General features: G+C 38.4%; 1 protein-coding gene across 2 annotated transcripts in view; it reads left to right on the top strand.

Annotated features, from left to right (window-relative positions):
- The window catches only part of LOC127411083 (calcipressin-3-like), a 47,101-nt gene that overhangs the window by 22,240 nt on the left and 4,748 nt on the right, over nucleotides 1-20,113 (top strand). For both annotated transcript variants that reach the window (XM_051646451.1, XM_051646452.1), the window contains 2 exons: nucleotides 10,784-10,957; nucleotides 12,074-12,245. In XM_051646451.1, the coding sequence (XP_051502411.1) occupies nucleotides 10,784-10,957; nucleotides 12,074-12,245 (346 nt within the window). The remainder of the gene's footprint in view (nucleotides 1-10,783; nucleotides 10,958-12,073; nucleotides 12,246-20,113) is intronic.

The raw sequence follows: 20,113 nt of genomic DNA, 5'->3' as shown, positions 1-20,113 counted from the left end.
CATCCTCCTCCCTCATGTGGTACCCTTCCTGCAGGCTCATCCTGACATGACCCTCCAGCATGACACTGCCACCAGCCATATTGCTCGTTCTGTGTGTGATTTCCTGCAAGACAGGAATGTCAGTGTTCTGCCATGGCCAGTGAAGAGCCCGGATCTCAATCCCATTGAGCACGTCTGGGACCTGTTGGATCAGAGTGTGAGGGCTAGCGCCATTCCCCCCAGAAATATCCGGGAACTTGCAAGTGCCTTGGTGGAGTAACATCTCACAGCAAGAACTGGCAAATCTGGTGCAGTCAATGAGGAGGAGATGCACTGCAGGACTTAATGCAGCTGGTGGCCACACCAGATACTGACTGTTACTTTTGTGACCCCCCCTTTGTTCAGGGACACATTATTCCATTTCTGTTAGTCACATGTCTGTGAAACTTCTTCAGTTTATGTCTTAGTTGTTGAATCTTTTTATGTTCATACAAATATTTATACATGTTAAGTTTGCTGAAAATAAAAGCAGTTGAAAATGAGATGACGTTTCTTTTTTTTTTTGCTGAGTTTATATATTTTTGAGTGCAATCTTTATAAAACCATGAATTACTGAAAAAGTCATGGAAATGTATCGATTTAAAAACGGTAGGAATCCTGCTTATAATTCACTTGACAACATGTAAAACAGAAAATGTTTATTATCCATTGACAAGGCTGTCTGTGGATTTTGAAATTGGCTGTTAATTTGCCAATACGGTACAATTATTGGCCGATGACTATCGCACTTTGGCCAAAAATTGGTCAATTTATCGGCTTAGCCAATATATTGGTCTATCACTAGAGGAGAGGCTGACAGGTAACCTTGAATGACAGGTAAAAGGAGTGACAGGTAAAACTGAGGAGTATACCTGGATCAGGTTTTACTCAGGTGAGTAACCAGATCTGAGCTCTGGCAGGCGGGGAGGCTGAATCCTGCCGCCTGCGATAGCCCTGAAACGGCCATGCTTAGTTTTGCTCTTGTTAGAAGTGTATGTCTCTCTTTCTTTCTCTCTCTCTCTCTCTCTCTCTCTCTTTCTCTCAGCCGCTCTCTCTCATCTTAAATTGATTGATAGACAGATGAAACAGAATGATGGATGGAAGAGGGAGGTTATAGACATCTGTTTCCCAAGAGCAAAGGTATAGCTCAGATGTCACTTACAGTTAATGTGTACAGTAAGCATTTGCTCCGCGGTTCATCTCTAGTTTAATAACGCATCTGGATCATACAGTTTGGTGAAGAAAATAAAGCGCCAAATAGACATGCGCAGTTGTAAACTCTGCTAATGCACCTGTATGGCTCTGTAGATGGACACACTCTGCCTGTGTTTCACATGGGTCAACTTTCTACAGAGAGAAGCTGTCCTATTAACTGTTAGTATGTTAAATCATTTGATGACATCACAGTTCTGCATGCGTTAGTTGGCTAAATGGCAAGCGGAGAAAACAAGCCGCAAGAGAGAAGCCCCTGCGTCATTTAAGTCTCCTGTCTGGGACGTTTTTCTTTATGCAGTCAATTACAAAAGCGATGGTCAAAAAACATTTACAAAACAGGCACTGTTTGCAGACATTACTCAACACAAGTGCCATATACTGGTAATACATCCATATTTGATTAGCTATTAATGCTGACATCACCCAAGGATATATAGCACACGGTGCGCACAGAGCTGCAGGTGAGCCTGAAACTGTACACAGACACACTCCCTTCCATCTTTAAGGAGGCTCTCGGTGCTAGTTCAGACAGACATGAAACAAGAACTAAAGTGCTTGGGGTGTTCATAGCCAAAGTTAAGTTGCCCTTACTCCGTTGATGAAGATGTGGGATTTCTGCGTATGATTAAAATACTCATCGTGTTACGACATTCTTTATCGTATTCATTTTAATAGCAAGTTTATTTCTTCTATAGTGATGTATAGATTCTGAACACTGAATATATATTGAGTTGAGTTTGAAATGCACTTTGTTGATGCATGTAGTGTTATAATGCAGGTATTAAGTTAAAATGTTGAGTTAGTAATTCGTTATTTTTTTTTAGTTAAGGACCTTAAAGAAAATAAACGGCCCTTAAACGGCGCAAGGAAATCAGAGGTCTTGTTTACATGATGTTTCAAAATGCCATTTTTTGCAAAAACCCTGTAATAAACCATTTTCTTAAGTGTATGTAAGCGTGTTCATTATGTCATTTGCTATGTGCTACTACATGTTGAAAAAGTTAAAAAATAAATAAAAGGAAAGCATGAAAATATGTTTGCACCACTTTTTTCAAGGTATGTAGTATTAGAGTATTTTCGAGAGTCTCCATTTTCAACAAAAGCAAACACTCTAGTATGGATGAGAGGTGTAAATATAGGGAAATTAATATGTTTCAACTGAAAATGTATTAGGCAAGTGTGGTGTGGCCTAAGTCGAGTACCTGTGTTCTTCCAGAATCTCAGAAATTCCTATAACAGCATGGAATTTGGGGATGAATATCACAGTGGTCTGCATTGCCACCCTTTTCTGAGTTCTGGAAAATGCCCTGGGGTTTTATCACCAGGCCAGTCAATTGAATTTGTTCCCTACCATTGATTCTAGTATAAAAATCCACAAAGGAACTGAGTGATAGAACCAATTCCACTAGAGCCAGTCAGGGTGACAGCATTGGTTGTTGTTGAGCTCTGTGCTGATAAGGGTGAGGGAAAACACAGTGCCCTCCGCATTTACAGCACAAGTGATGAATCGCTTCTGCCACTTACAGAGATTTCCTTTGGCAGATGGTCAGGGATCAGATTCTTTTGTGCAAAGCTGCCTGGCAAGTTGGCACCATACACACAAAACAGCTGCTTAGCTACACTACTCATGCTTGACATGATGATAACATTTAGATTTAGTTGTCTGGGTTGGTCCTCCTGTTTCCAGTCTCTATTTTGGACAAAGACTTGACTTAAAGCAGCAAAAGTTCATTACTCACTGACAGGCCAGACAATGTTTTTTTTAATTTTTTTTTATTATTATTATTTTATGGTGCACGCAATAAAATATGTGTACCTGTCGAGTTCAGTGAATGCTCAATTGTGTCTTTGCGTGAGCTGTTGTGATTAAATGTTTTGTACTGTACAGGGTGAATGTTCTTTTCAGTCGAAGCAGTTTTTTGTCTGTCTTTGTAAAAATATAGTTGTAATTCAGTGTTACCACGAATTTTCCCCGGTCTGTATCACCCATGGGCCTTTTGATTGCCAGCTGGTTGGGTTGTGTAGCATCAGCATGGTAATTAAAAACACATCCCCCTCGTTTAACAGATTAATCTTCTTAATTATTCATGGTTCTATTCTCAGCCCAAATTGATGCCAGCATCCTAGTATGCCATATGTCCCGGATTCTTTGGACATTTTCACTTTTTATCTTACATCACTTTCTGACGAATGCTGTATGAGGACAAGCATAAGAACATTACACTGTAGAATGTACTAGAATTTGCAAATATTCCTCTTCCTTGTCTAGATATTTGCACACATAAATAAGATATGCTAAATTATTAACATGACAGGCTGATTGAGAACATTGACGGTTTTGTCAATGTGTACATTTTGTACAAAGTTTCTAGACATCTCTTGAATTTCAGTGGTTTGGTCATGGTCTGGACAAATCATGTCTAAACATGTTGAATTTGACCCTATTTAACCATTTAATGCATGGGTGTTTCGCCAAACATTCTTACATACTCTGGTCTTTAGCGTCCCGGCAGGTACAGTACTGTGCAAAAGACTTAGGCACATAAGATGTTTCACAAAATCATTTATCTTAAGATGGTTATTTATATCTGCTACTTTAGTGTGTCAATAGGAAATATACATTTTATACTTCGAAACATTACTTTTGCAAATAGAAAAGAATAGAAGAACAGGGAGCCCTGCAACAGATGGCATGGCCCTCACAGAGCCCCCCACTGAACATCGTGTCAGTCTGGGATTACATGAAGAGACAGAAGCGGTTGAGACAGCCTAAATAAATAAAAGAACTGTGGTGAATTCTCCAAGAAACTTGGTACATCCTATCTGTCAACAACCAGGAAAAACTGTGTCCAGGTGTACCTAGGATAATTGGTGCTGTTTTGAAGGCAAAAGTGTTCACACCAAATATTAATTTAGCTCTTTTTCTGTTTACTGGACTTTTGTATGACGTTAATTGATTAATGAAAACTATTTATGTCATCATTTTTTTAAGAAATTCTCACTTTGAAAGTTTTTCACAAATGCCTAAAACTTTTGCATAGTACTGTATATCTATCACAAATGGATCTACGGAATGCCCAGATAGTGTCACATTTTCAAAACATTTTTAAGACGATCAGAAAATATTAGAATAGAATAAATTCTGATATATTGTTAGAAATTATACAACAAATATAGAACGGTATTCTTTACTTTCACACTGAAATTTCATGAGACGCAACTGGTTGTCAAACACAAACTGAGCTACTCGGCACATAAGCTACACATACACTGGTGGCCAAAAGTTTGGAATAATGCACAGATTTTGCTGTTTTGCAAGGAAATTGGTACTTTAATTCACCAAAGTGGCATTCAACTGATCACAAAGTATAGTCAGGACATTACTGATGTAAAAAACAGCACCATTACTATTTTAAAAAATTAATTTTTTATCAACTCTTGACAGGCCCCATTTCCAGCAGCCATCACTCCAACACCTTATCCTTGAGTAATCATGCTAAATTGCTAATTTGGTACTAGAAAATCACTTGCCATTATATCAAACACAGCTGAAAGCTATTTGGTTCATTAAATGAAGCTTAACATTGTCTTTGTGTTTGTTTTTGAGTTGCCACAGTATGCAATAGACTGGCATGTCTTAAGGTCAATATTAGGTCATAAATGGCAAAAAAGAAACAACTTTCTCTAGAAACTCGTCAGTCAATCATTGTTTTGAGGAAATGAAGGCTATACAATGCTTGAAATTGCCAAAAAACTGAAGGTTTCATACAAAGGTGTACACTACAGTCTTCAAAGACAAAGAACAACTGGCTCTAACAAGGAAAGAAAGAGATGTGGAAGGCCAGATGTACAACTAAACAAGAGGATAAGTACATCAGAGTCTCTAGTTTGAGAAATAGACGCCTCACATGTCCTCAGCTGACAGTTTAATTGAATTCTACCCGCTCAACACCAGTTTCATGTACAACAGTAAAGAGAAGACTCAGGGGTGCAGGCCTTATGGGAAGAATTGCAAAGAAAAAGCCACTTTTGAAACAGAAAAACAAAAAGAAAAGGTTAGAGTGGGCAAAGAAACACAGACATTGGACAGCAGATAACTGGAAAAGAGTGTTACGGATCTTAACCCCACTGACCTTTTGTGGGATCAGCTAGACTGTAAGGTGTGTGTGAAGTGCCTGACAAGACAGCCACATCTATGGCAAGCGCTAAAGGATGCGTGGGGTGAAATGTCACCTGAGTCTCTGGACAAACTGACAGCTAGAATATCAAAGATCTGCAAAGCTGTCATTGCTGTACATGGAGGATTTTTTGATGAGAACTCTTTGAAGTAGTTTAAGAAGTTCTGAACATTTTTTCAAATTGTAATAGTAATTTTCACATTATTAATTTCCTGATTATACATTGTGATCAGTTGAATGCCACTTTGGTCAATAAAAGTTACCCATTTCTTTCCACAAGAGCAAAATCTGTACATTATTCCAAACTTTTGGCCGCCAGTGTATGTATTTTCTCATGCACTTTTTGAGCCTAAATAGATGCACAACTTGACAAAATGACAATAACCAAATCCGACTGTTCATGTGTTTCACTTCCTATAGTTTACCTCCACGTTGCTTCGTCAAATAGCAATGTCAAATGTTAATCAAGTCAATCAATCACTGAAACATTAGTGCCGCCTTGAGTAAAAAATGGCATGTATAATATGTGTGTACACGCAAATGGAATACAGATAATTCACCATTGTCACACAGAAAATCAACAGGATATAGTAGTAATTTTTATGAAAATAGTAGTCAACTGTCTTGTAATAAAAAATAGTGGCAAAAAAGTGACACTATTACATATCTCATATCTTTAATGACCCTATACACTTTTGAAATATATTATATGCAATTTTGCCTTTTTTGTTTTGTTCCACTATTCTGAAGAGAAAGGTTGAGGAATACTAAGGAGGAGTGGGCATTAGGCAAAATTGTTTTTTTTTTTTTTGTTTTTTTTTTTTTTTTGCAATGATGTAGGTGAGACTGTATATGCACTATTTTCCATTTGTAGTGATAGATAAATGTTTTCTCTACCCTTCATCAAAGCTGGCCTCAGGAAACTCCAGCCACCTTTTCATGTCTTCCAGGCAATTCATGTGATTGAGAGGTGTGAATTGAGCCAGTGCACACACACACACACACACCTGTGCTGTTGCATAACAGAGTTACAAAGGCCTTATGTGACACTGGTGTCCTGAACATTTTTCTCAGATGCACTTTTGGGAAGGGGGCCTGTTTCCTAGTACCCATGAAATGTTGGTACATGGGTAAAAAATTAGGTTTTGTTTAACAGTGAGATCTTTGAGGGTAAGCACTTTTATATGTCCATCAACAAACAACAACCTCTCCTCAGATTAAAGGGGCATTCAGTAGTTCTCTAGCTAGCAATAGCATTGCTCTTCTTCATGTACTTTAAAGGAATAGTTCACCCAAAAATGAAAATTTGCTGATAATTTACTCACCCTCAGGCCATCCAAGATGTATCTGAGTTTCTTTCTTCATCAAAAAATAAATTAAGACTTTTAGGATTTCATTTCAGGCCTCCTCCTCTAAACAATGCAAATGTATATCCTCCATTTTTTGATGGTCCAAAATGCATGTTTAGGGTGCATTAAAATAATCCACACGACTCCAGTCGACAAAGTTCTTCTGAACCCAAACGATTGATTATTTTTTAGAAACAAAACAATACTTGTATACAAATGTTCGCTTCCGTACATCTCTGTGAAGTGCGCTCATGTGAGGGATGACGTAAGCTCGTTGGTAAGGTCACGCGTCACGTGGAGGAGGAGGCAGGAAGCGCTTCATTATGCAAGTTTCTATGGAAACTTGCACAATTGTGCAAGTTTCTATTGGACCACAGACCAAGCTCCGTTCACAAACCAAAACAGTCCAAAACAATTTCAAACACAGAAGAACTTTATTTGTCGACTGGATTCATGTGGGTTATTTTTATGCACCCTAAATATGCATTTTGGACCGTCAAAAAATGGAGGACATTCACTTGCATTGTTTAGAGGAGGAGGCCTGAAATGAAATCCTAAAAGTCTTAAATTCTGTTTAGATGAAGAAACAAACTCAGATACATCTTGGATGGCCTGAGGGCCACAGACGCTTTTATCCAAAGCGACTTACAATGCCCTTATTGCAGGGACAATCCCCCTGGCATTAAGTGCCTTGCTCAAGGACACAATGGTGGTGGCTGTGGGGATTGAACCAACAACCTTCTGCTTACCCGTTCAGTGGTTTAGTCCACTACACCACCACCACTCCGTATGACGGTGGTGTTAGATGCTGTACTGCCATCTTTCGACATGAATAATCATGATAGTCTCTGCTGCCCCCTCCAGCTCTGGAAGGTCATTTGCATCAGGAAAATGGTAGTTTGAGGTCATTTTTAAAGTTAATTATTACTACTATAATATAATTGCTTTGCCTAAAATCAAATGTCAGAAATCAAGTAAACAGACTTCTACAGTTAAGAACAGATTATTATTATTGTCCCTCATATCAATAATCTTTGAAAACTGTCTACGTTTCACTTTATTTCTAAAGACAGTTATTACATTTATTGGAAAACTGCTTAGTGTAAAATAAACCTCAGTTATCTAGCTATACAGAATGTTTGGGTAAAGGAAAGATTAGAATTGTTTATGATGATCAAAATAAGCATGTCCATGAATACTGTATTTGGCAAACTTTATGTTTCCAAGCAATCAAAGTCATGGTTTACACAAAATCCACAACAATCGCTGTGCCAAGCTACTTTGCACTAAACGAATGAAGACGTGTGCCGTTTCATAGAGATGGAGGTAGATGGGTCCCCCTTACTATAGCTGTGATAACAAAGAAAAGAAAATTGCATGTTGCTTTCCAGTTGCATTTGTAAACACCACTGAAAACTGTCCATTACTAACATATGTTGACTACACATCATTTTAAAAAGTTCGAGTTTTCTGTAAATTCCACTGATTCTATCCAGGGGGGCACCACATTACGGCATTTTTTTTAATTGTCTTAGGTCTGTTTTTATTTAAATGGATATTAAAGTTTTTCAGTATAATCAGGTGTAAATTAATGTTTAGAGGTCCGGACAGCTATGGAAGCAGCGCATAAAAAAAGACAGTGGTCTAAACAATTAATATATCCTTTCCTGTCCAACAAAAAAGAAGCAACATCGGCATCATTACTCAGGTTTTTCTCCGTCATCAAATCTTTCCATCTTGTGTATGCCTTACCAATGTTTACTCTAGTTTTACGCCTTTGCCGGTCCTTCTGGCTTCAGACCTTTTTTGCATCTTTGGCAGTACAGCTACTGAATATCCTTTTGTCTCTGCTGCAAAAGCACGATAAGTAAGTATGTTCCATTGTGTTCTTTTCGATCTTCGCATCACCAAACAACAAAACTGTGTGCTAACTGAGCATAGCCAAGCGTATCTACATGGGCGGCAGCCAATGAGCATGAGGTTTTCTCTTCTTTGACGTTTAGTGAAACACCGCGGGTCATGTAATTTCAACATGGCGAAACATATTGAAGGGGGTGACCCGCACCATGTATAATAAAACACTTTTTATAGACAGCTATTATGAGTACAGTCTTCATCTCATCTGAGTGTACACCATTCAGATCACTCTTAACAAAAACACAATTCATTCGTTAATGTGTAAAACTTTTTTAATTAGCCTCAAATTACTGAATGCACCTTTAATTTCATTTTCACAATACAATAGTTGAACGGTAGCTGTCATCTGCACACACGTGTGTACTCGGGGGTGTGCTGTTGTGTAACAAACATGCATTGTAACTAGATTGAAACCTACACATGCAGTTTATTTTATATGGCACATGCTGTGTCCCTCACACACGCAAACACTCAAAGAGCTGACATGTCATAAAGGCGGATTCCACCCGGTTAGTGTGTGTAAGTATACACCGCCTGCAGGAAGTGCTCAAAGCAGCACATGAATTAGTGATTGACACATCCCCTATTGTTACACAATCCCTTCAAAAGACACACAGATATGTGACATAAAAACACAAACATGCTGTTGCATGTGGGAAGCAAACAATGATCGCTTTGCTCAGTGTTTCACCTGAGCCATGATTTTCAGATGTGGTTATACTGACTTAAGGCATAGTTTAGCCAAAAATGAAAATCATGTCATCATTTACTCATCCTCATTTTACATCCCAAGTATGTTAAAAGGATAGTTCACCCAAATGTTTTCTCATGCCAAACTCATGCCATCCCAGACTTTGTTTCTTCTGCTGAACACAAACAAAGATTTTTAGAAGAATTTCTCAGCTCTGTTGATCCATTCAATGCAAGTGATTGGTGGCCAGAACTTTTAAGGTCCAAGAAGCACATAAAGGCAGCATAAAAGTAATCCATACAACTCCAGTGGTTAAATCTATATATTCAGAAGCTAAATGATAGGTGTGGGTGAGAAACAGAAAAAAATGTATGTCCTTTTATACTATAAATTCTCCTCCCTGCCCAGTAGATGGCGATATGCATGAAGAATGTGAATCACCAAAAACAAAAGAAGAAGAATGTGAAAGTGGAGATTTATAGTAAAAGACTTAAATATTGATGTTTCTCACCATCAACTGTCATATCACTTCAGAAGACATGGATTTAACCACTGGAGTTTTATGGTTTACTTTTATGCTGCCTCTATGTGCTTTTTGAACCTTCAAAGGTCTGGTCACCATTCACTTGCAATGAATGGACCTACAAAGCTGAGATATTCTTCTGAAAATCTTTGTTTATGTTCTGCAGAAGAAACAAAGTCATACACATCAGGGATGGCATGAGGGTGAGTAAATGATGAGAGAATTTTCATGTTAGGGTGAACTATGCCTTTAATAATTGCTTGTTTTCTAAGTGTAACCCCAGGATAATATGCAAATCAAACAATCAATTCCTAAATGGCCAAACATCAGTTAATTAGCCTAAAGGATGGTCGTCTGTGAAATGCACATGGACGTTGTGTGGGATAAATCTAGAACATTTTCAGTGTTCTGAAGAACCATTTGTTTTTTTGCTTCCTCACCTTTCTCTGTTTACCTGCTTGATCAGCAGAATGAAGGTCACACTTCATATTTCACTTGCCCTATTCAAAACTGTCCAAATCAGCACTGAGGGGCTAGTTTAGTGTTTCTAGGGCACAGGAGAGCATGCTGCTAGTTTTATAATAAAGCAATAGTCAAACAAATCAGCAGATATTGAAAAAATGCAGCCACGCATTGCGGAAAGTTTACAATAGACATGAATTGAAAGTTTTCTCTGCATATTAGGCTGGGATACGAGAAAGGATATGAAGTTTACATCAAAAATATTCCACTCTTCAGCTTTTAAGAATTAGTTTTGAAAACCCACATTAATCGTACACTATTCTGAATATTGGGGGATGTCATAATGTCTTTGATCATTATGGCACTGGGTGAAGTTATTCCATGCAAAACAGAAAAACTGTGAATTGTGTTTTGTTGTCATTCTCCTCAGGAGCGGTTTGAAGCTCTGTTCAGGATCTACGATGATCAGACATCGTTCCAGATGTTTAAGAGTTTCAGGAGAGTTCGGATCAGCTTCAGCACTCCAGAGGCCGCTGCACGTGCACGCATCGAGCTCCACGAATCCGATTTCAATGGCACTAAACTAAAACTCTACTTTGCACAGGTCAGCCTTAATGTGTTTTTTTTTTTTTTCTTCATTACACAACAGTTAGTTCCTCGAATCTGACTGAACAAGTGGTGTTCCAAGAGTGCTGATATTTACATAACAGCACTGGAACATATCATTATTTGTATCACTCTGCTTGTCTGTGTTTTTGCTGTGTTCCAGACAGGCTGCCTGTCTGTGCTTTGCTCAGCAACATACACGATTGTTTCTACTTTGGCTTTGGCTTTGTTTGGAATGATTTTCGTTATTGGAGCAAAAATAGACAAAATAACTGGCCATATGGTGTCTAAAATGTAAATAACTTGACATTAAGTTCTTATTTATTGAACTGTATAAAAACTAACACATTCGCAATTGTGCTGTTGCACTGAATATCCGCGTGGCTGTGATTTTCTGCAAACGAATCACAGCTGTGTTGATAAATTAGTACAACAACACTCTTGCTTGATTAACACATCATTGCTTGTCCCAGATCAGCATGTTGAGAGCAACATGAGCTGAGATCCAGAGAATATTCGTGTACTATTAACAGCAGTCTAAAGGAGAGAACAGGAGAGTTTAGTTCTTGATTTCTCCTCTCTCAATGGTCTGTCAGCTGGGAAGAGTCAAAAAACACTTAGTTCTCAGCATGGTAATACACAAACGCTCACACATACACATACACACTTTGGAGACTTTCATGTATGACTATTCATTATTACCTTTTAAATATATACACAGTTATACAGTATTTATTGAATCATTATAGAGTAAATGTGGTCTATTTGTTTCATGTAAAACACAGAATGAATCCTCACAGTGGTGCTGCAGGTGTGTACGGATATGATCTAAGACATTGTGTGTCTTTGAACAGTTAAAGAATAGACTGTTTCCTTAAGAGAGATGTAACCATGGTGAGAATATTCCTGCATGTGACAGACTTCAAAGAGGAAATCAATTAGATCTGTGCTTGATATGTGGCGTGTGCTATTTATACCATTGAAGATATACAGTATGTAGTTCAAAAGAAGTTCTTAGTTCTTATTATTTAGCCTTTTCACTTTACCATCCCCCTTCTCCCTTCTCCCTTCTCCCTTCTCTCCTCTCTCTCTCTCTCTCTCTCTCTATCCACAGGTGCAGAATTCAGGGGAGGATGTGGACAAAACATACCTGGCCCCGCCTCAACCCGTCAAGCAGTTCCTTATCTCTCCACCTTCATCACCGCCGGTGGGGTGGAGCCAGAGTGAGGATGCCACACCTATGATCAACTATGACCTGCTGTGTGCTGTTGCCAAACTAGGACCAGGTAGGGAAAAAAAGCACACACAACCTACTTCTACCCCTAGCCCTCACAGCAAACATTTTTAACAGTTTGCATTTTTACAATTTAGGGATGTCAAAAGCTCCAGTACTTCAGTACCATGTCGATACTAAAAAAAAAAAAGATGTTACGATACCAGTGTTTATGCAGTAGCACTGAGCACTGATGAAATTCGATACCTATCTGACTCAATCTAACTAAAATCTTGATAGGTCCTAGAGATGGCAGAAACGAAGCTTTCTGAAACTTTGAGTCAATTGAAACAATTGCTTCGGAAAATTATTCACTGTTTCAAAGCACTCGAAACACTGCATGCTGAGGACATCTGCTGGTCACAGGCGGGTAAATGCAGTGTGAAGACGAGTCAAAAGCAGCTACAATGACAGTGCATTGGAAATTATTTACTGGCTTGTATTTTTCAGATATTTTTCATGGTCGTCTACTATATCCTGCAATAAACAGATTTAAATCTTTGCAGAACCTGTAGACCTTCATATATAAGTTTTTTTTATTTTTTTTATTTATTTTTTTTTTTTTATGATTACTGTTTTAAAATTATTTTAAATACAAAACGATATTTTTTTGTTTCATTTTTTTTTTCAAAAACAACACTTTGTTTTTTATAAACAAATTTTAAAAATATTTATGCTTTGGCAGATGAAAACGAAACCTCATGGTAATAAGTTCCTCTAAGGGGCCGTTTACACGACAATGTTATCAACTAAAAACTGAAAACTTTTTATGCGTTTTGGCTGTTTGTTTACACGACAACGGCGTTTTGGGGCCTGAAAACGCAGTCTTTTGAAAATGGGTTTCAAAGTGCAAGTTTTTGAAAACGATGCCGTTATCGTCTCCGTGTAAACATACAAAAACGCGAATTTGTGAAAACGATGACGTCATGCACATGCATATTACGTGTTCAGTCTATAGGCATGCGTGCGAGTCAAAACAACACGTGAGACATTCAAAACTGCAATGGCGGACTACAGGACTGTGTTTCTGCTGCTCAAGGTTTTGAGTTTATTGACACTTCTCCAGCAAAATGTAGTTCCCTATCTGTCACTCACTCGATGTTGTGTCGATGTAGTGACACTGGGGGTCACTCTTGGGTCTTGAGACTCGTGGTCTCCGCGGTGTCTTCCCCTTGGGAGGGACACCCCCCGACGCAGACACTTATGGCTCCCAGTCAGTTAACAAATTCCACTCTTTTTGGGGAGAAAAGAGAGGGAAAGAGGCCTCGGCTGGGCTAGCCTGTCCCTATAGTTGGGCAGTCGACTTGTTCCTGATGGACCATTCGATGCTCATAAGAGCGTTGGGGGAGGTTACGTGATGGCCTGGTGTGCTGGCTACGAGGCACACAGCGGTCTGCCCGTCACACACCACCAGTTCACGTAACGCAGTTCAGATAGTTGTGGTGTTTTGTATAGGGGACCCCTAGTGTCACTACATCGACACAACGTCGAGTGAGTGACAGATAGGGAATGTCCTGGTTACTTTCGTAACCTCCGTTCCCTGATGGAGGGAATGAGACGTTGTGCCCCTCTTGCCACAATGCTGAACTAACCGCTGAAATGGCCGGGACCTGGTCTCGGCTCCTCTGCACAAAACCTGAATGAGTGGTTGCATACCAGCTAATTTTATACCCGTATGTCCAGGGGAGTGGCATGCAAATTCCACTCGCCAGTTCTCATTGGCCTTTTTTAAAAAAAGCAGAGGTGTTTGGGGCTCCCAAGAGTGACCCCCAGTGTCACTACATCGACACAACGTCTCGTTCCCTCCATCAGGGAACGGAGGTTATGAAAGTAACCAGGACGATTTACTGCATCACTATTATGACCAGCGATCGCCATCTTCATTATTTGTATTCACCGCTCTGTGGAAGAATGCTTATCTGCGCAGGCACGTAGTGTTTCTTTACAGCGTGACATCGCCAACTACTGGCCAGGCATGCATAATACAGTGTTTTTTTGTCGTTTTCGTGGATCCATGTGAACGGGGATCGTTTTGACAACATTGTCGTCTGTGCGCGAAACTTTTCAAAAATGCAAAGGAAAATCTTTTCCGTTTTTAGTACATCGTTGTCGTGTAAACGTACCCTAAGTCAGTTTGGGAGCCGAACTGCAATATCAAGTATTTCAAATTATAAGGATAGAGTGTTCACCACTACACTATGCAGCATTTCTAGAATTTCGGTGTACTAAATAAAATAAGAAAAGAAGGCGAAGGCACGTTATCATGTACAATAATTTAAATTCCAGATTAACTTTTTATAAAACAAATACATCTCTTTAAATATCACAGAATATCTATGTCTCTCAAATTTCTTTCTCACAAACATAACATTTTGATTTTCTTTCCTTTGGGAGCACAACTCAACGTGAACGACTGGGAAATTAAAATGACTAAATTCAAATCAGCATCTCTTGTTTGAATCAGTCTGATTTTATAGACCTAAGTTATTGCTGAGCTGAAACCTTTAGATAGTTTCAAAACAGTATGACATAACGAAGCTTCGTTTGCTGAAATCACGTGACTTGGCTAGTTTGATATGCGCTCTGAAGCATTGGTTCGAAGTAAATAATTCATAGAGTTTTCAAGCATCTTGAAGCGTGTTTCAAAACTGCCCATAATAGGTCCTAGAATGACTATTAAACTGCAACAGGATGAGATTTAATTTAAAAAATCTGTCTGCATGTGCTGTGCACTTTACAGTGAATGTGTGAAGCTGCTCCATTCTAAAATCACAGCATTAGCGGTATCACGCACGCTGTGCAGGTTGTAATAAATGACAGAACAGAGAACGTATTCACTGTAAAGCATTTATATAATTAAATTGCAGCATTTTGTGCTTTAATAATTGCTTATCTGGAGGTATGAAGCTACCGTCAAAAATACAAACTGTAAAGTTTGCTTTTGTGTCACATAAAAAGTATATCTCAATTAGGGTGGAAACATTCAATTGAAAAAAATAAATACTTTTTTACTAAATACTAGGGATGGCACCGATCCGATACCTAGATCGGTATCGGCTCTGATACGAGCCTGATCCAAATCCGATACTGTGTGTTAGTCATGTTCATTACTGTCAAGCTCCAAAAATTACATAAAAGAACCATAAAACACCATTAAAGTAGTTCATATGACTCCTGCATTTTATTCAAAGCCACTTGAAGACGTGCAATAGCTCTGTGAATCACAAAAGGCTGTGTTTAATAAGTAAATACATAAAATGCATGCGCATTTAGTGAATGCCGCTGCTCTGTTGACACACTCGCGGCTATTTTTAGCCTTCACACTGTGTGCAATATTTGAGCGCTACTCATGAACAACATCAGTGTTGACAACTATTTCTCATGGGAAGTCGCCAAAGGCTTGCTGAAATGTCGCTAAAAGTAGCTAAATCACGTGATGATGTAATTTATTATGCAAGATGTCAAATTTACATATGTAAATGAATTGGCGTGAAGAGCTATGGAAATTCTTTAAAGGTGTAGAACCATGTTTTTTGTTTTTTTAATTGAACTTATGATTTAACAATTAGTATTTTATTACTAATCATTTAGCTATCACTAATTGAACTTGTCAAACATTCAGACAGTGGGGGATTTCTGTGTATTTATTTTGTTTTGTAATTAAACTGCATTATTGAACAATGTCAAAGTCCAAAATTATCCTAGCAATAGCAACCATGGGTAGGCAGCGGTGTAGTGTTGGGGATTATTATTATTATTTTTTTTTTTTTTTTAACCATGGATCTATATGCCTTATAATGCCTCACGTGAAGCTGTTTTGGAGATAATATGTAATATATATATATTTATATATATATATATATATATATATATATATATATATATATATATTTTTTTTTTTTTTTTACATATCTGTTGTATGATGCTGAACCATCAGTGTATTACTTGTGCCAAGTGTTACTGTGTCACAATAACCTTTTGACAGTGACACCTCACCTGTTCATATCTTATCTATACACTTTATAGATCAAGGGTTCATATCTATTCCATTCTTTCTCTCTTTCTCTCTCTCGCCCTGCTAGATCATTTCTCAATGCTCTTCTATCACTGAAGGCTGACTTTTCTTTTCTAAATGGAGAGCATGCATGTGAATTGAGGTTGAGATTGTCACAACAAATACCAAGAACACGTCAGCTCATCAGTCATTCGATTTATAGAGCATTCGTATGCACATAAATCCAACTTCTGATGGCATGCAGGTCAGTCATATTACTTGAAACACAGGGGGGTGCTAGAACACAGAGAAAAATAAGACATCATTCACGATAGAGCTGATGTTTTTTATGTCGCCAGATGTGGAAGAATGTTGCTAAAGCAGACTACAAAAGTTGCAAAAATTGCCGCTAGTCGCTAGATGGCTCTTTTACTCGCTAAGGGTTCAAAAAGTTGCTAAATCTAGCAACAAAGTCAATAAGTTGGCAACACTGATGTAGATGCTCAATAGTTCGGTTCACTTATAATATGCATTTAGAATGGCACCGGAGGTGCATTTTACCAAAATTTTAATAAGAACCGGATTAAACTACTGTAAACTTGCCACATACAGGACTTCCTGGAGAGTTCAGAATGTCAAAATAAAAGCCCAAGGGTCTTAAAGTTAAAGGTGCACGATTGAGAAATATTACTGTTGTATTTACATTTACATTTATTCATTTGGCAGATGCTTTTATCCAAATCATATTATTATTATTATTATTTTTTTTTTTGTGACTGGTTAAGTGCTCATGGAAAAGATGTGTTTTTAGTCGTTTTTTGAAGACAGAGAGTGAGTCAGCTTCACGGATGGAGTTTGGAAGGTCGTTCCACCAACATGGTATGATGAAGCTGAAAGTCCAGGAAAGTGTTTTGGTGCCTCTTTGTGTTGTTACAACAAAGCACCGTTCCTTAGCCGACTGCAGGCTTCTAGTGGGTGTGTAGCTCTGCAGAAATGATTTTAGGTATGCTGGAGTAGACCCAGTGACTGTTCTGTATGCCAGCATCAGAGCCTTGAATTTAATACGTGCATCAACCTGCAGCCAGTGAAGAGAGACAAAGAGTGGTGTAACATGTGCTCTCTTTGGTTCATTAAAGACCAGACGTGCTGCTGCATTCTGGCTCATTTGTTTGGGGCAGTGGTGGCTCAGTGGTTAAGGCTCTGGGTTACTGATCAGAAGGTTGGAGGTTCAAGCCCCAGCACCACCAAGATACCACTGTTGGGCCCTTGAGCAAGGCCCTTGACCCTTTCTGCTCCAGGGGTATCATGGCTGACCCCAGCCTAGCTGGGATATGTGAAAAAAAGAATTTCACTGTATATGTGTGATAAATAACATTATTAATTATTAGGCCTGCAATGAGAGCATTACAGTAGTCCAGTCTAGTTATGACAATGACATGTTCAGAGAGGAAGGGTCTTATCTTCCTGATATTGTAGAGTGTAAATCTACATGATCTTTGAGATGTGGTCTGTGAAATTTAGTTTGTTATCGATGGTTACCCCTAGATTTCTGACCGTTTTGGAAGCGTTACCGTAGTTGCACCCAGCTGCACGGTGATGTTGTGTTCAACAGCAGAGTTGGCTGAAAAGACAAGGAGTTCGGTCTTGGCTGGGTTGAGTTTCAGGTGGTGTTCCTTCATTCAGGCCGAGATGTCTGCCAGGCAGGCAGAGGTTCTTTTATCAGTGAGTAGCATTTTTAAATTGTATTTAAAATTCCAAAAGTCAATAATAATAATAATAATAATTGGGGGGAATCATTTATTTGAACTAATTAATTTACATGAACTGTTTGAACAAACCACTTCACTGAAATGAATTTACTACATATAAGAAAATTAATGATTTTTTTTATTTATTTTTTTTATTAATTTATATGAACTGTCCGAGCAAACTGATTCACTTAAGCGATGAGGGTTTCTCAACTCTACAAGGAAGGGTGTTTTAGATGAGCACCTTCTATTACTCCCTCGACTGTATTATGACAAATGGAGGGTTTTGTGACACCGGTACTTGTTGATAAAAGTAGCTTGAAAAAATAGCAGAACTACTGGCATGCTACTCGAAAAAGTTACTAGTGTTGCTACTTTTAGTTAGTTACTTCTCAACAGAAACAACACATGTGGAACCACACACACTCAATCAGCATACAAGCATATACCATACTCCTACACATACAAACAAACTGTGCCTAGAGCATGTAAACATCTGGACCAGACATCAGTGTCCTCAGTGACTCGAGCAAGAGTTTTCACACCAATAGTTGAAAATGAGCTCACTTAGGAACTTCTGTAGACAGATACAGTGGCTCCTACAAGTTTTGCACACTTGAGCCACAGTTAAAAAGATTTACTTTCAAGAAACAAAATGTCTAACCAAGTAGAAAACAAATGATGCCAGTTCTTCTTTTCTAAGAACTAACTTGATTTTTAGTGGTGGTATGAGGTCTGTTCCCCTGATGTTCATGTTCAAAACAAACTTTTTGTGAAAAGTGTGCTTTTTATTTTATCTAATGCAATGACAATCATACATTTAGAAATGTAGTTTTGGGGTCCATGACAGACAGACAGACAGACAGATAGATAGATAAACAGACAGACAGACAGATAGATCATATTGTGTTTACTGTGTTATGAATAAAGATGGCAAAAATTTATGTAAAAATGCTCCACTTTAAACTAATATTTTGGCTAACACTGATGTGTTAATGTGCCGTTGGTGAACAGCTATTGTGTTTAAAGATACAAACTTGAATTTTAATTGGTCTGATGTAACAGCAGCATCTGTGAATACAAACGCACTGCTACACTGAGTGTGAGATTTTTCCCTCCTGACTCTGAGTATGTTTGTGTGCAGTCTCTGCACCCTCTCCTGGTTCATATCAGTACACACACTGACTCCATGCCAGACATTGCCATGGGAAACCTTGTATCTCCTCTTATTGGTCTGGCTCATTACTATAGCAACCACATTCTGTTTCCCAGTGTTTGTGTGTGTAATGAGTCCTCAGGGGTGGCACTTTTATTACTTAATCTTAGATATGTATAATATAGGCTATCTTTGTTTACCAAAAGCTATAATCTTTTAATGGCCTTCAAATCTCACATCCTTTGTGAGAAGACATTTATCTGGATTATTCATTGTTCCTCAAAATGGCTTGCTGCAAATAATCTAATGCACTAATAGAAAACAGTCAAGAATAGAAGTATATACTGACTATTTTAATCTATTGAGGAGATGCACAGATGCAGTTTAGCCAAGGGATGTTCAATATTTGTTTTAGAAAGTGCAAATTCTTTTACTGTATAAAACTAAGGTGATTAGGAGAGAAGGAACACCAAGATCAATAATAATGCTACAGAAAAGTCTTAAAGTAGTTCAGTGCAGCAGGAATTTTTAACCTTGCAGCTTAACCCTGTTATTTCTGTCAGGCTTTAGTTACAGCCACTGTTCTTAATTGGCCTTGCAGCTTAACTTCTTATCTAGTTGAGCAGCTTGAGTCACTTTCCTGAGAGTGAGAGTTGAAGGAGTGGTGAATGTCTGTAAGAAAGATATGAAACTAATAACAATCCCTTAGATCTCTTATTCACTCATCTCCTTATGGAACATAGGACTGTGGAATTTTCTAGCTGAATGCACATATTTGCTTGTGGAGGACATCTGGACCCTGTTTCTACCTATTATTAAGATGTGTTTTTGGTGATCAGATCAAAAGTGGTCAGCGCTAAATACAGGTCCACAATGTTTTGTGATCAGATCACAAAAAACACATAGGAAGGTAGTCAAAAACACATGTGACCACATCGCATTTGACGTTTGAAACGCAATCCATCCTGAATGCATCCCAGACA

Source organism: Myxocyprinus asiaticus, chromosome 20 (assembly GCF_019703515.2).
Source record: "Myxocyprinus asiaticus isolate MX2 ecotype Aquarium Trade chromosome 20, UBuf_Myxa_2, whole genome shotgun sequence".
Taxonomy (NCBI): domain Eukaryota; kingdom Metazoa; phylum Chordata; class Actinopteri; order Cypriniformes; family Catostomidae; genus Myxocyprinus; species Myxocyprinus asiaticus.
Note: the sequence above shows the minus strand (reverse complement) of the source record. Positions and strands in the feature narration are given on the sequence as shown.